Source organism: Dreissena polymorpha, chromosome 1 (assembly GCF_020536995.1).
Source record: "Dreissena polymorpha isolate Duluth1 chromosome 1, UMN_Dpol_1.0, whole genome shotgun sequence".
In the NCBI taxonomy this organism is placed as follows: domain Eukaryota; kingdom Metazoa; phylum Mollusca; class Bivalvia; order Myida; family Dreissenidae; genus Dreissena; species Dreissena polymorpha.
The window spans coordinates 119,539,270-119,553,077 of record NC_068355.1 but is presented as its reverse complement, the minus strand read 5'-3'; the positions used below and the strand labels follow the sequence as shown (position 1 = coordinate 119,553,077).

The 13,808-nt window shown below is 34.7% G+C and overlaps 1 protein-coding gene across 2 annotated transcripts in view; it reads left to right on the top strand.

The window, feature by feature from the left end:
- The first annotated feature begins 10,235 nt into the window (after positions 1–10,235).
- The window catches only part of LOC127846943 (uncharacterized), a 115,597-nt gene continuing 112,024 nt past the window's right edge, over positions 10,236–13,808 (top strand). The window contains exon 1 of one of the 2 annotated variants that reach the window (XR_008033748.1): positions 10,236–10,594. Coding sequence is in view for 1 of the 2 variants with exons in the window: in XM_052378381.1 (XP_052234341.1) it covers positions 10,556–10,594 (39 nt within the window). In the remaining variant the exon portion in view is untranslated. The remainder of the gene's footprint in view (positions 10,595–13,808) is intronic. The other variant, XM_052378381.1, reaches the window with a different exon arrangement.

The following is a 13,808-nucleotide window of genomic DNA, read 5'->3' as shown; positions in this document are numbered from 1 at the left end:
ATGGTCGGCCCCCCGCTTTACCAATACACGTGGAAACCTAAATTGACAATAGCATAAAGATGGCGGCTAAATTAGGCGTTGGACTTAGCCGACGACAAATACTTCGACGTACGAATGTGCTTTGCACAAGAACACAGCTCAAAACCAGCTATACACATTTTCATGGAGGAAAGGACTGGTCCGAGAATTTAAAGCGGAGGTATACGGATTAAGTTCTCCGTGTCGTTATCGCAGAAGGTTATTTGGCTGCGCATCCCGAACGAATCTGGAACTGAGATGCAACGGGGTTCAACATGGAGCATAACCCTGTGAAGGTGTATGCTGACAAAGGAGAACGATTTGTTGTCAGCAAAGTAAGCGCCAAATCATCCAACTTGACGGTAATTGGCCTGTGTCAACGCTGCTGGGACTCGAATGCCGCCTATGTTCATAACTAAAGGTAAAACTTCGCGCTCACTGCTGACATACCGGACAGAGGATGCACCAGAGGGTTCAGTCTGGACGTACCAGAAAAATGGACAGATATCGGTGAGGAATGGTTTAACCAGGTCTTTCTCAAACATTGTGGACCCGACAGATCACAATTTCTCCTTCTGGATGGTCATGGCTCCCATGAAACCCTCTTTATAATTGAAAGGGCAATTGAAGAAAACTTTATCCTTTTGGCCTTCTCCCCGCGCTTCACACATTATCTTTAAACACTTGACCGCACCGGTTTTGCTCCGTTCAAACGTGCATGCATGTTCAACATTTTATAAAGAAAACCCCTTACATCAGGTAACGAAATATACCTTCCCCAGTCTACTTTCACAAGCATGGGACAACGCTGTGAACTATGTAAATACAAATGGCTTTCAAGCCTTTGGCATCGTACCTCTCAACAGAAAGGCAATACCAATGAAAGCATTCAACCCAAGTAGACTTACAGAGTTGCCTGCCGATCCGAATACTTGTACTGCCAATGAGTCATTAGGTTACGACATCACTTGCTACATCCACTGACCAAGCAGTTCTTGCGTCAATTCCTGGCTCTTCTTTTAATGATGCTGAAGCGTCGGAAATGACCACCAACGCAAGCTTTGAGTCTGTGGCTGACATAAGCTTTAATAGCGCATCTCCTCTACTCGATATTGCGATCCACAACAACTTCCAGACCTGGCATGCAGCGGACTTACAGAGGAGGAGGAGGCGAATGTCAGCGAGACAGAAGACCTAACAGTGCTCAGCACCATTGATGCCCTGTTTCTACCGCCGGAAACAACCGAAAGACCAGTCGGCCAGTCTAAACGAGAAATATTCACAAGTCACAGCTTTTGACCAGTGCAGACGTAGTGCTAAAGAGCTACAGAAGCGTTTGAAGTTGGAAAAGAAACTTAGCAAAAGTGCTAAGTCTAAACCAAAGAAACTGAAATCTTGAGCGGAAAAAAGTGAGTGACGTAGGACCTAGCCTACAAAATATAATAGTCAAGCGTAAATAGACTGTTAAAACATCATCTCGTAACAACCATTTCTCTTGAAAATGAAGTCGATAGAATGTTTAATAAGCATGTTTCAAATTTAAACAGATAACAAAATATATATATAATAAAATAAACAAGCTTCAGAATCTTTTTTTAAACAATTAATTGTCCGTATTTTCCCTATCAAAAATGTGATGTCCGTATATTTTTTCCCTGTCGTGTCCGTCCGAATTATACCGATTTTCACTGATATTAAAAACCGTGTTGTTTCTCGTTTTTAGACGCGAACACATATCAGTGGTGACGATAATAACCGAGGAAAAGGTTTCGCAAATGCATTTTTTAATGACTGGCCCCCGACGTATTAGTAGCCTACTCATCACAACCTGTCGAAGAACGGGTTAAACCTCGTACATCTTAGAATAAATATACATATAGACCATCAGTATGTTCATTTTTTAATAAATTAAATAGTAGACATGTTTTTTGACAGTTTGTACTACAATAGTTTAATGTTAACCTATTTGTTTTAGCTCGATTGCATCGGAAGCATAAGGCTTATTTGAAACGCTATCGAGTCCGTTTCCATGGACTAGCTTCATTACTTGGTAACTCTGTGGGAGATCTACAGAAGGATCCCACAGTGGGGATCGAACCCATGACCTACCGGTCGCTGTACCATAACGCCACGGCGACCTCAAACATTATAACTTTGATTATTAAATTGCTTAAAAAAACATACAGATACAGACGCATGCAAAGCACACTCAGTGAATTATCTTTTGTGTTAACAAATCAGAAAGATTTTTGATAAAATGTATTGACATATATTCATAACAATACTTACATAGTTTTTCTTTGTACAGAGTTACAGTTTTGTTTATTATGTCCATTATAAATGCAACAAGCAAATCTCGCATTATTCGGTTTTATGTTATATTAACATGTTGTAATCATAGTGAAAGTGTAGTTGTAAATCTGAAATCTTTTTCTACTTATAAACACGTGTGGTATACATAGAAAAGAATAAAATAAGTCTTTACCTAAAGAAACTGTGTTTAAAAGGAAGAACGAATCATATAGTTCTTAAGTTAGTGTACATTATAACGTTGTTTTTTATAAGTTCAAATATGCTTACTGTTATGTGAAGTTATGTATTAATGTTTAATCCGATATTTTCTGACACACGAGCTTATCTTGCGTCTTATATATTAATTATTAAAGAAAAACGTGTTTGTATTGTTGGGAAATAAATAATACATTTTACTATTATTCACCAAACGTTCGCATTATACTCCTTGAGACTAGACTAAACTGAAAAAAATCAGTTTGACGCTAATTTAAATATCTTCCATTTCTTTTACATGCTATTTAATTACAGAAAACTGTTATTATTCATTTTTTTAGTTTCATGTTCGTCGAGAATCGTTATTTAATTTCTCCGTTGTCCGTCATCTAGGAAAAATAGAATATTATGTTGAAATTGTGTGATGATATGATGATACTGTTATTGATTATGTTGAAATTTTATGCTGTAGCTGCTGCTGCTGATGATGATGAGGAGGAGGAGTAGAAGGAGGAGCATTAGGATGATGATTAGGATGATGATAATGATGATGATGATGATGATGATGATGATGATGATGATGATGATGATGATGATGATGATGATGATGATGATGATGATGATCACGAAGTTATAGCATGTTAGAATACAATTCAGCAATTTACCCATTACATAATTGTAAAAAAACTAACATTCCTCTTAAAAATAGTTTTGATACCTCAAAAATAAGGCAGAGATTTTTATAAGGGCAGATACCTGAATGTTGACGCAAGCCAATTGAAATTGATTTGTTTTTAACCTAAGCAACTTTTATTAATTGCGTTAAAATTTCTGACAAGGTGTCATTTGACTCCTGGATGTTGAAATATACTGAAATCTTATTTTAAAAATATATAGTTTTCAAACAACTGACGCTAATTTTACCAATAAGCGTAATTGGTGGCACCTTATTCATTCAGGTATCAAATGGGTAAGATGCATATTGTCACCGTATTACGGGGGCAGGTAACAACCTGTTTTTATCATCCTACTTTTTTACTTCTATTATTTAAATTGTCTCAAATATTAAAGGAAGACGTTGATAATCATTGCACTGAAATACTGAAAAGATCTATGCCTTTTTATATTTTTAATATTCAATAATAAAAGTATCAAGAATATGCAGATTATCGAATTAGTTTAATATCTCCTTAAATAAAGTTAGCTTTGGTCTGCCGATGCAAGGGTTTTCAAAGAATAGTATCACTATACTCAAACACATTTCAGTTCCTTGTGAAACTTTCCTCAGTTCCAAGTTCTACCAAACATTGATATAAAACATAGGACTTGTTTTACTGTAATATTTACCCATAAGTATTTATGTGTGTTTATTTAATTTGTCAAAAAACTGATGATTCGTTGTTGACTCTTTTCTTCAGAAAATAAATAGCTATAGTCAGATCATCATATTATCTCTTATGTCTTAATGCTTATACATTGCCTCAACAAATTACATACAGTTGTTTGAATGTGAATACGTTTTCCATATGGAAAATTACAATAGCAGATACATTAACAAATTTGTCTTTAATATAATTATTGTTCAAGCACTACAATAATCATTTGTGCAAGCAAAAGTGCACATAGGTGAAAATAACATACCTTAAAATCCTCCATGGTCCAAATGTATTGATTTAAACAAACTGTTAATTCAATATAACGCAAGAGACGAGGTCTAAGCCACACAAAAGCGTTAGAAACGGACCGCTTAAAAATATTCACTGCTCATATAACGGAGTAATATCATTCGCAAATTCATGCTTATAAACTTTACAATTTCGATAACTGGACCGCTTTTCTAGTATGTATACATATATATGTATTGTGTCTGAATTATGAGTGTATTTGAATAGCACATCAGGTTGAATAATAGTCCATGTAACGTTATCACAGAAGACTTTGTTTAGTGAATAAAAGCGTTTTAAAAAACAAAGGCATTGGGTGTCAGAAATGATATGTTGGAGGCGTTGAATGTACATTATCTAAAGCCTAAACGTGATATTTACAATTGCGAATGGCAGCTGCAAAGTGTAGAATAACCTAACTATCTATCTACGGATACTGTTGAACTCCCCTTTCGGGTATTATTAACAGATCGCGCTGTCATTGCGAGAAAAAGATTTATACAATATTGTACAATAAAAGTATTGACAGTGAGACGTCAAGAAAGAAAGTAAGACTGAAACAAAGTTTGAAAGTGTTAGTATATGTAAAGACAAGAGTTAAAATCAGGTTAAAAACACACTCTGCCGCAGCTAATTGTATTTGGCTTACTGCCAGCTTGAAGGATTCAAGCGTTGGCAGGATGACAACTTCTAAAGGGAGGTTGTTCCATAGCATGACAGTACTGGAAAAAAGGAGAATTTATAATAGTTAGCAACTGTATGAATCCGCCTATAAGCTAAAGGATGTGTATGGCGAGTCAATCTCCTGGGTTTTTCCAAATAAGTGGGGACGGGACAGCTACTAACAAGTTGACAATTTTGTGGAATAATACTATTTTAGCATCAGTCAGTCTGTTCTCTAGGGATCTTATACCGAGTGACTGTTGCATGTCTGAGAAACTATCATTAGTGGAATAGTTGTTATGTATCCATCTGATTGCTCTTCTCTGAACCATTTCGATGTTATTGATGTTTTGTTTAGTGTATGGCGACCAGACTGCATGCATGGAGACGAGTATTCTACTTGAGGCCTGACAAGTGTTTTATAGGCAGTTTCTTTTACTTTTTTTGTTTTTAGTTTGGATGTTACGTTTCAGGAGACCAAGTGTTCTATTTGCTGTTGTACATATCTATTAATGTGGGTGTTGAAAGAAAGGGCTTCGGATAAGTTTACTCCGAAGTATTTTGCGCTTGGTACGGTTTCAAGGATATGGCCATGTAATATGTAATTATGTTTGATTTTATGTTTGTTTCGAGTTATATTCAAGACTTGAATTTTACTGGGGTTGAACTGCATTTCCCATTTGGTTTCCGATTTGTTCCATGGTATTAAGATCATGCTGTAATTGGTTGCAATCATTCAGGTTGTTGATCGTGAGGTACAAAGCAGTGTCATCAGTGAAGAGACGGACGTGGGATCTTACATGATAAGGTAGGTTGTTTATGTAGAGGAGAAATAAGAGGGGGCCCAGGACAGAGCCTTTGGGCACACCAGATGTCACTGGAACATCATCAGATTTCTCGCCCTCCAGAACGACAACTTGAGTTCGACCTATTAGGAAAGAACGGATCCAGTCAAAAGTACAGTCTCTGATACCATGTTCGTGAAGTTTTTAGAGAGGTTAGAATGGCTGACTTTATCAAAAGCCTTGCTAAAGTCCAGAATAATAAGATCTGACTGCTGGCCTGCAACAAGGTTTCTCGCAAGGTCATCTACCAGTTGGATGAGTTGCGTTTAGCAGGAACGGCGCTCCCTAAGGCCATGTTGGAGATCATATGATATGTTGTATCTGGTAAAATGGGCGAGATGTTAGATGCTATGATATGTTCCGTAAGTTTACAAAGAATGCAAGTCAGAGTTATATGACGGTAGTTTAATGGGTCACTCTGGAGCCGTTTTTATAGAGTGGGGCCACATTTCCCTTTGTCCAGTCAGATGGTAACGTACCAGAATCTATAGACTTTATAGAAGAATTGGAAGAATAGAAGCTATTTGACAGCGAAGTTCTTTCAGCACAAATAACTTAATGTTCTCAGGACCAGCAGCTTTATCAGTTTTGAGGTTTGATAATAGTTTGAGAATACCGTTAAGGCTGATGGAAATGTCAGGCATTGATGGGTACTTGCTTCTGAGATGAAAGGTGAGATCAGCATCACGAAGTTTGTCTCTTCACCATTATAACACGTTAATTTATTTCCAAAAAGACACATCCTTTTTGCGGAGGACGTATATAAACGGAAGATTTCGGTCCTCAGTCTACGAAACCTGCATATATGCCTGTTTTAAATCGCTAATTTGTGTCATAAAGAAGTGAAAACAATATTTCGTAAATATTTCCACACAAAGCATCTATCAATACAAGCGTTTACGTGTTTTTTTCTAACCAAAACCAACATTACACTGGGACCTAGAGGGAGGGGGGGGGGTCGATAACCACGCACGCGTCTGCTAAAATCAGCTTCAACATGTATTATTACCGAAATAGTGTGTTCAAACACAATGTACTTCACATTGGATTGTATTAACTCTGTTGTTTATTTAAAGATGGTATTTCCTTTAAATAGAAATAATAATTGTTTGAAGTTTATAGATGTACGGTACATAATGAAAACTGTACATAACGGTGTATTTGTAATTTTGGTGTCGATTATATTATTATTGCATTATTCTTCGCCAAGAAAGTATCATAAATAACTGCTGTATATAGTTGGTATTAAACAAAGTCGCGTGTGCATTACGCTTAGTTATTGAAGAATGCGACTCAACTAGCAAATATTCTTACCAGAGTTCAATGGCTTGTCATTTGTTCAAACAATGGAATGCAAATACGAATTTAACAGTAAAATTTGCAAAAGAAAACAAGTATAATTGTAAAATTTGATTGCCTGTTTAATCACGATCCATGATGATCAATATGGGATGTTCAACTTAGAAGGAAACTGAATATTTATTGAATACGTTATGATAAATGTACTTGTGCTGTATGGTTCGATGGAAGTTATACATACATATTGGTATTTGGCTTTTGTGACGAACGTGTTTTAATGTCCGGTTTCCAAGTTATTTTTTGTATTCGAGGCATCACTGGTAGCTGTAAAATTATGTTATTATTGTGTAAAAATGTACAACCCACATATAAACCGGAAATATATGGAAGTACCAACTTATAAATATTTATCTTATGCGTTAACATGTGCGGATTACAATAACTTTGAGTACTGCACAACAAACTAACAGCTTAAAAATCTGTTTGTTTCCACTCACCCTACACCCTGTCATGTATGCTCCTCAGGCCCGTACCCAGGCACTGGGCCCAGGAGCCCCCCCCCCCCAGCTATCTGTCGAGTTATGATTTTTTAATATTGGGCCAACTACACATTTTCTCACATGAAAGGGCCCATTGTACACTTCCCCGCAATACAAATGCGCAGATGTGTTTTATTGCCCCTGATACACAAGGGGATTAGCGCTAATTTACTCACCAGTGGAGATGATCCCCTAGGCTTTGTTTTCTTATCACCTTAAATTACACACATCCCCGATCTGTCAATTACCCATTGTGCTCAATGCTTCATCTTTTGATGATTGGTGTAACACGTCTTTTGATTGGACAAGGAAAGAGAAACAGCGAATGGATGGAACAGAGGGTCGTAGGTCTGAACGATAATAGTGTTTTGTCTTTTGAATTCAAACATACTCTACAGTATACTTATTATACATTTCTGTGGTGAAAACTGTGTTGTAGATGATAAACATTTTATTATGAATTTACTTTGAAACTTTAGAGAAGGTTTGATTTTAAAGAGAAAATACTAGTAGGTTATATGTCAGTTACTGACTATAACCAGAGTAGTATTTCCTGTTTGAAATCAAACCTCATCTACAGTCATACTTTATGTTACATTACATAATAAAGGTTTTTTAGTTTTAAAGGTTACTTTTCCTTCTTCATAAAGTGTCATGCATATCTGAAATCTAAAGCTTTAAACATATGTGTGAATTTCACACCAAGGGGCCGTCGATAAAGCATGTCACGCTTTTTTCACCATTTACCCCCCTATGTCACAAACTGTCACAAAATCTTTGACCCCCCTAAAGTACGTCACAAACTCACTATTTCGAACATTTAAAAAAAAATGAATACCAAATTCAAATTTTATCGAAATCACAATACACTAATGACTATTAAACAGTATTAAAATTTCACTTACCGGTAAAAGAACTTTCACATTACAAGCTTTTATGACTGTAGGGTTGTTACGATGGGCAGTATGGATATTTATCCATGTGTTAACCTCTAATAAAAACGAAATTATACTAACTTAAATGGAACAGTCCAATAAATTATTTCGTCATTGAAATCTGTGTGGAGGTTGTGCCTATTGAATAAGCCGGCCCAGCCAAGTTGCCTATTACACCAGAGAAGCAGTATAAAAGGACCACAAACTCACAAAATGCCTATTTTTCAGTTGTACACTGGTATGTAAACAGCAGAAAACAAAAATGACTATTTTCAAAATATTAAAGTTTGTATTTAATAATTATTAATGAAATTTGACATACATATACTTTAGTACACATACAATATGTATGTGTAATTTGGTGGTTGTAAGTTATATAGTTATTGACTTACATAAAAAAGTTTTTTGTTGTCTGCTTGAAACTCAAATTTCCCTGTAAATGCTAAGCACCGCCCACTTGAAATGTTATGAACTTCTCTCAGCCAATAGCTAGCGGATGACTCAAATCAAGTTTACATGTAAATACAGATTCAACATTATACCAAATTGCTGTCTGCTCAAACACGTGTTTATGATTATAAACACATTAATGTTGTCAGAAAATCACTGGCAGATAAACCCAGCCCACTAGTTAATAGTAGGTTAACATTTTACCACCGCAAAATCAAGCAAGTGAGATCCGGCTTTTAAACAATCAAACAACACATTCAGGAGATAAGCAATTCGTCTTATTTTGACATAAAACTAATTCAAATTTTTCACAAATTTTTGAAAAATATTTTTAAATTCTACTAAAGAAATAATAAATAAATTAGACATATATTTTTTAAATAAATGTTTTACATCACACATGGCCTGACGCCCCTTCTCCGTGTCACAAACTGTCACACTTTCTTACTCACCCTCCCCCCACCTGGAGCATGACATACTTTATAGACTGCCCCTAATGGTTAATGCTTTAGACTTCAGAAAAGTGCTAATATATTTGTTATATATCCATACATTTATAGCATAAAATAATGTTTTATATGCATAAAAATTCACCTTGAACAGTGCCAAATAAAAAAAATATATTCGGTAGGGGAAACCCCTCCCGCACCCTCCCCGTTTGCCCCCCCCCCAGTCAAAATTTCCTGGGTACGGCCCTGCTCCTGCTTATTATAGAGTCTGTTGGTGTGGTCTTGAAGTTCACTGCTGGTGTCACCCACGACGACAATGCCATCAGCGAATCACACGTTGGAGATCGGTCTTCCAACTATGGAGATAGGAGGGTGTTGGTCTTTGTACAAAAAAAAATCCACTGTGTGACGCCATGGACATCAAATGAACAAATTTGCAGTAATATACGATATCCGCGAGAATCACACACTCTCGCGCATACATTGCTTTAAGACCGTTATACATGTGCACTGTGCAAACGATCAGGTGAGAATCTGTATTCTTACACTGACTTCAGATTTAGAGAAAAATGGTCGCACCGAATAAAAATAATTTCAAAATGTTCTTAACATCTAAATCGGTCTCCTAAAGGTAAAACAGAAAATAGTATGATCCCTGGATTAAAGCTAATAAATATATAAAAGATAATGAGTACAGTGTTGTTTGCTAATGCTATGGATTTTTAAATTGTCATGACAAGACTTCTTACTAAATTTTTAACAAGTTTCAATAATAACATAAGCAGTAGACTACCTTGCGATACTGTCCTATGCCGATAAATGCCCGACTCCGAAAGTTAAAATCGCAATGCAGGGGAGGCCACTGTTCAGCTGTTGAGTTGTTGTTGTTGTTTGAGTTGTCAATGTAAACAACTTAAAAGCTTGAATTTATCACAGATAAATAATAAACACATGATGCAGAAGTTTGAATAATAATTACATGTTTTTAAGTTAAAAGATACTACGACATTTTATATACGCTTTCTAAATGGTGACAAATCGCTTAAAAATTATCCGGCATCATCAAATATTGCACAAAATGGCGTTACTGGTGAATAGTAAATGCCTATTCCGGATACTAGTAATTTGAAACAAATGTACTAACTTCGATCACGCAAGCTGAATCAAGATTTTAAACGAAAGGCAATGTCAAGGGGAAGAGGAGGTCGAACAGGAACTGCAAATGTGTGTATTAATTCATAGTTCAGACAACATTGAATGTAGCTGAAATAATCATCAAAAGACTCTTAAGGCGGCAATTTATATTGACTACATTGAATGAAGCACAGGTGGTTAGCGTTTGGCTATGATATTAATTAGGGCTATAGATAAGAAGCATATTTGTGTTATTACGCAATTAAAATAACCAAAAACATAATTAAATTCAAAAGAAAGAGTACAACAACGCTTATACAAATTTATTAACTTAATTCCCGTCACAAAACGCAATTCTTACAAACACTTTCCAGCGGTTGTCAATCTTTGGGGTATTATTATAATTATTTGTAGACCCATCTGATTTCTATTTTCATTTTCTGAAATAATCAAAATGGCCACCCTACGGACTTTGATCAGAAATTCAGTCATTTTGTTTGTTGTTATGTACCGGTACCTTTTTGAATTCCATTTGTATAAATAATGTAGTAACCTTAGTAGATTTGTATTATATTTTATATGTCATTCCCTAAATTACCCAATTGAGTTAAAAAAAAACAGGGGTGAATAACCCAATTAAGCTCAAAAGTATTGGGTGAAATTTTTTGCTAAAACGCTATTGAATTTACACAAACCCTATTGTTGTCAAAAACAGGGGGTGATTACCCAATATACCCCAAAAGTTATCTTAAGCCCTGTTTTAAATGAAAATAATCAAATTATAACGAAATATCAACTTCTCTGAAAAAAAAATTCAATATCAAATAAATATATAACAAGGTATTCAACTAAGGTATTCAACTCGGAATGACCCAAAAACAGGGTGCATTGCTTTGAACAGCTATTACATCATCAATTGTGCAGCGATTTTCACCATCTTGGTCTTTTTCAAGGCAGAAATAAATTTCCTTACTGGAAATGTACATATATTGCAATATTTTTACAAATGCTGGGTCAAATTTTAAGACATAACACGATACACAACTCGCGTGACCTACTTGTCATCCATCAGACCCGATCTAAGACTGAAATCTTCACAGAGTAAAGGGCATTTTCCCTGCAAAGTTCACATACCTCGATACCATAATTCAATAACACATATGAAAAAACATTCTTACCCTTCTTTCCATTACAGTATGCATGAAAGCTTACTGTCAAGTGCTGTTTGAAACCTTTGTTTACATACATTTCAACTGGCCGAAATGTAAATCACACGTGTGATTTAATTGGTCCAATGCGAAGGTGCGTCTTAACTCCTGAAGATTTCATTCATTAATTGGGTCTGATTTGTATAATATAGTTAAGACTGTGAAGTTATGGCCACATTTTTCATAGTTAATTTGCCTTAATAATTACAGCATTACAATTGTTACATTCTGTTTCCAAATATTCATGCCTAAAGGTGATTTTTTGAAAATAAACAACATGTGTGGATATAGGGTCCTTCAAATAAAGCACATGATCCATAAAAACAAGGTTGAAACTAGTCTGGGGATGTACCCAATTTAAATAACTAGGCTTAAAATTTGACATTTACCTACCTAAAATGATGGAGCTTAATTATAATAACAAACTAGTCAAATTAGAAAATATCATAGCACATTGGAGCAGAAGAGATCTAACTCCCTTAGGTAGAGTAACTGTTGTTATGACCTTGATACTTTCATTATTTATTCACCTTTTTGCCTCTTTGCAACAACCTGGAGATGCTATTTGAAAGGATCTCAACGATAAATTATTAAAATTTATGTGGCAAGGACCTTCAAAAATCACAACAAAAGTCATAACAACAGATTTTGATAACGGTGGACGTAATGCATTAAGAAAAATTTAAAGATATCATGGATGAGAAAAGTTTTTCAATGCCAAAACATATTTACATTCCTAGCCAGAAAGATTATAGATTTTAACACACTATGTAATACAGGCACTGAGGCAGTTTAATCTCAATCTTCGCAATAAAACGAATAACCAACAGTGATCATTTTAGATCAATGTTTTAACAATATATTCCCACTATGATAAAGTATTTACATCGATTCTGTTGATCCACTTTTAGATGTACATGCACTTCTTTAACAACTTTTTAACTAAACAATAAATACAGTTTTTGGAAATATTGGTATGATAATGGCATTCAGTTTGTCAAAAATATTATAAAAGACTGTGAACAGTTTTTGTAACTGAAAGAGCTACAAATCAAAGTGAATAAACCAGTAAACTTGTTGCATAATGAAGGCATAAACAAGTTTTTGTCTGTATACTTTGCCACAGTAAAAAATGTCAAATATTAAGAACAGTATAATATACATTCATATCCCATTTTGTCGACCTATATAAAACCAATAATTATAAATTCATGCAGCAAGTTATTATACAATATGTTAAAATGGAACTCTGAAACACCAACATGCCAAACAACATGGAATGAATACTTTGCAATTGATTCCATACAATTGAAAAAAAGTCAAATGTCAAGTATTTAAAAACACGAATAATACATATATGCAATGGCTGCAAACTTAAGGATTAAGATTTATAGATTAATTTTATCTATCTCAATAAGAATATATCTGGAGGTTACAAGGTAGGAATCTTTCTTTTTGCGCTTTAAAGCTTAAAAATAATCGCGTTTGTCAATATTGACGTATAAGTATAGAAATCCTACTTTCGGTTTTAAACTTTTAAAACAAATAAAAAAATACTTGCTTACTAGGCTATAGATTTAATGACAATTCTGCACACTTTCAAATTGCATCTATATGTATTGATTAACATGTACTTCATTTCAAGGTGTGTGGCTTTAAGGCAAATACAATAAGTGAAACAAATAAAGGAGAATTCCGGACAGTTGTAAGACTCTTATGTAATAGATAATTTCATTAATACAAAAATAACATGTTAACTTAGCAACTCTCATTATATATGTTATTGATAATTGCATTTTTTTGAACCTGCGTTTTACTTAGTAATCCACATACTGGTATGCAACTTGCAAATTGTGTTCACTTGATTAAGTTTGTTTTTGTAATTTGCATTGTGGATTCATACTGTAAGTATAATTGATTGTGTTTTATAATTCAATCTTGTGTAAAGTCACTGTTTTGTTCTTTATGTCAATTATAAATGCATTTAGCAAATCTTAGATTACACGGTTTTATGTTATACATGTATTAACACTGTAATCATAGTTAAAGTGTTGTTGTAAATCTGAAATCTTTTTTGTTAAGAATCACTTGTGATA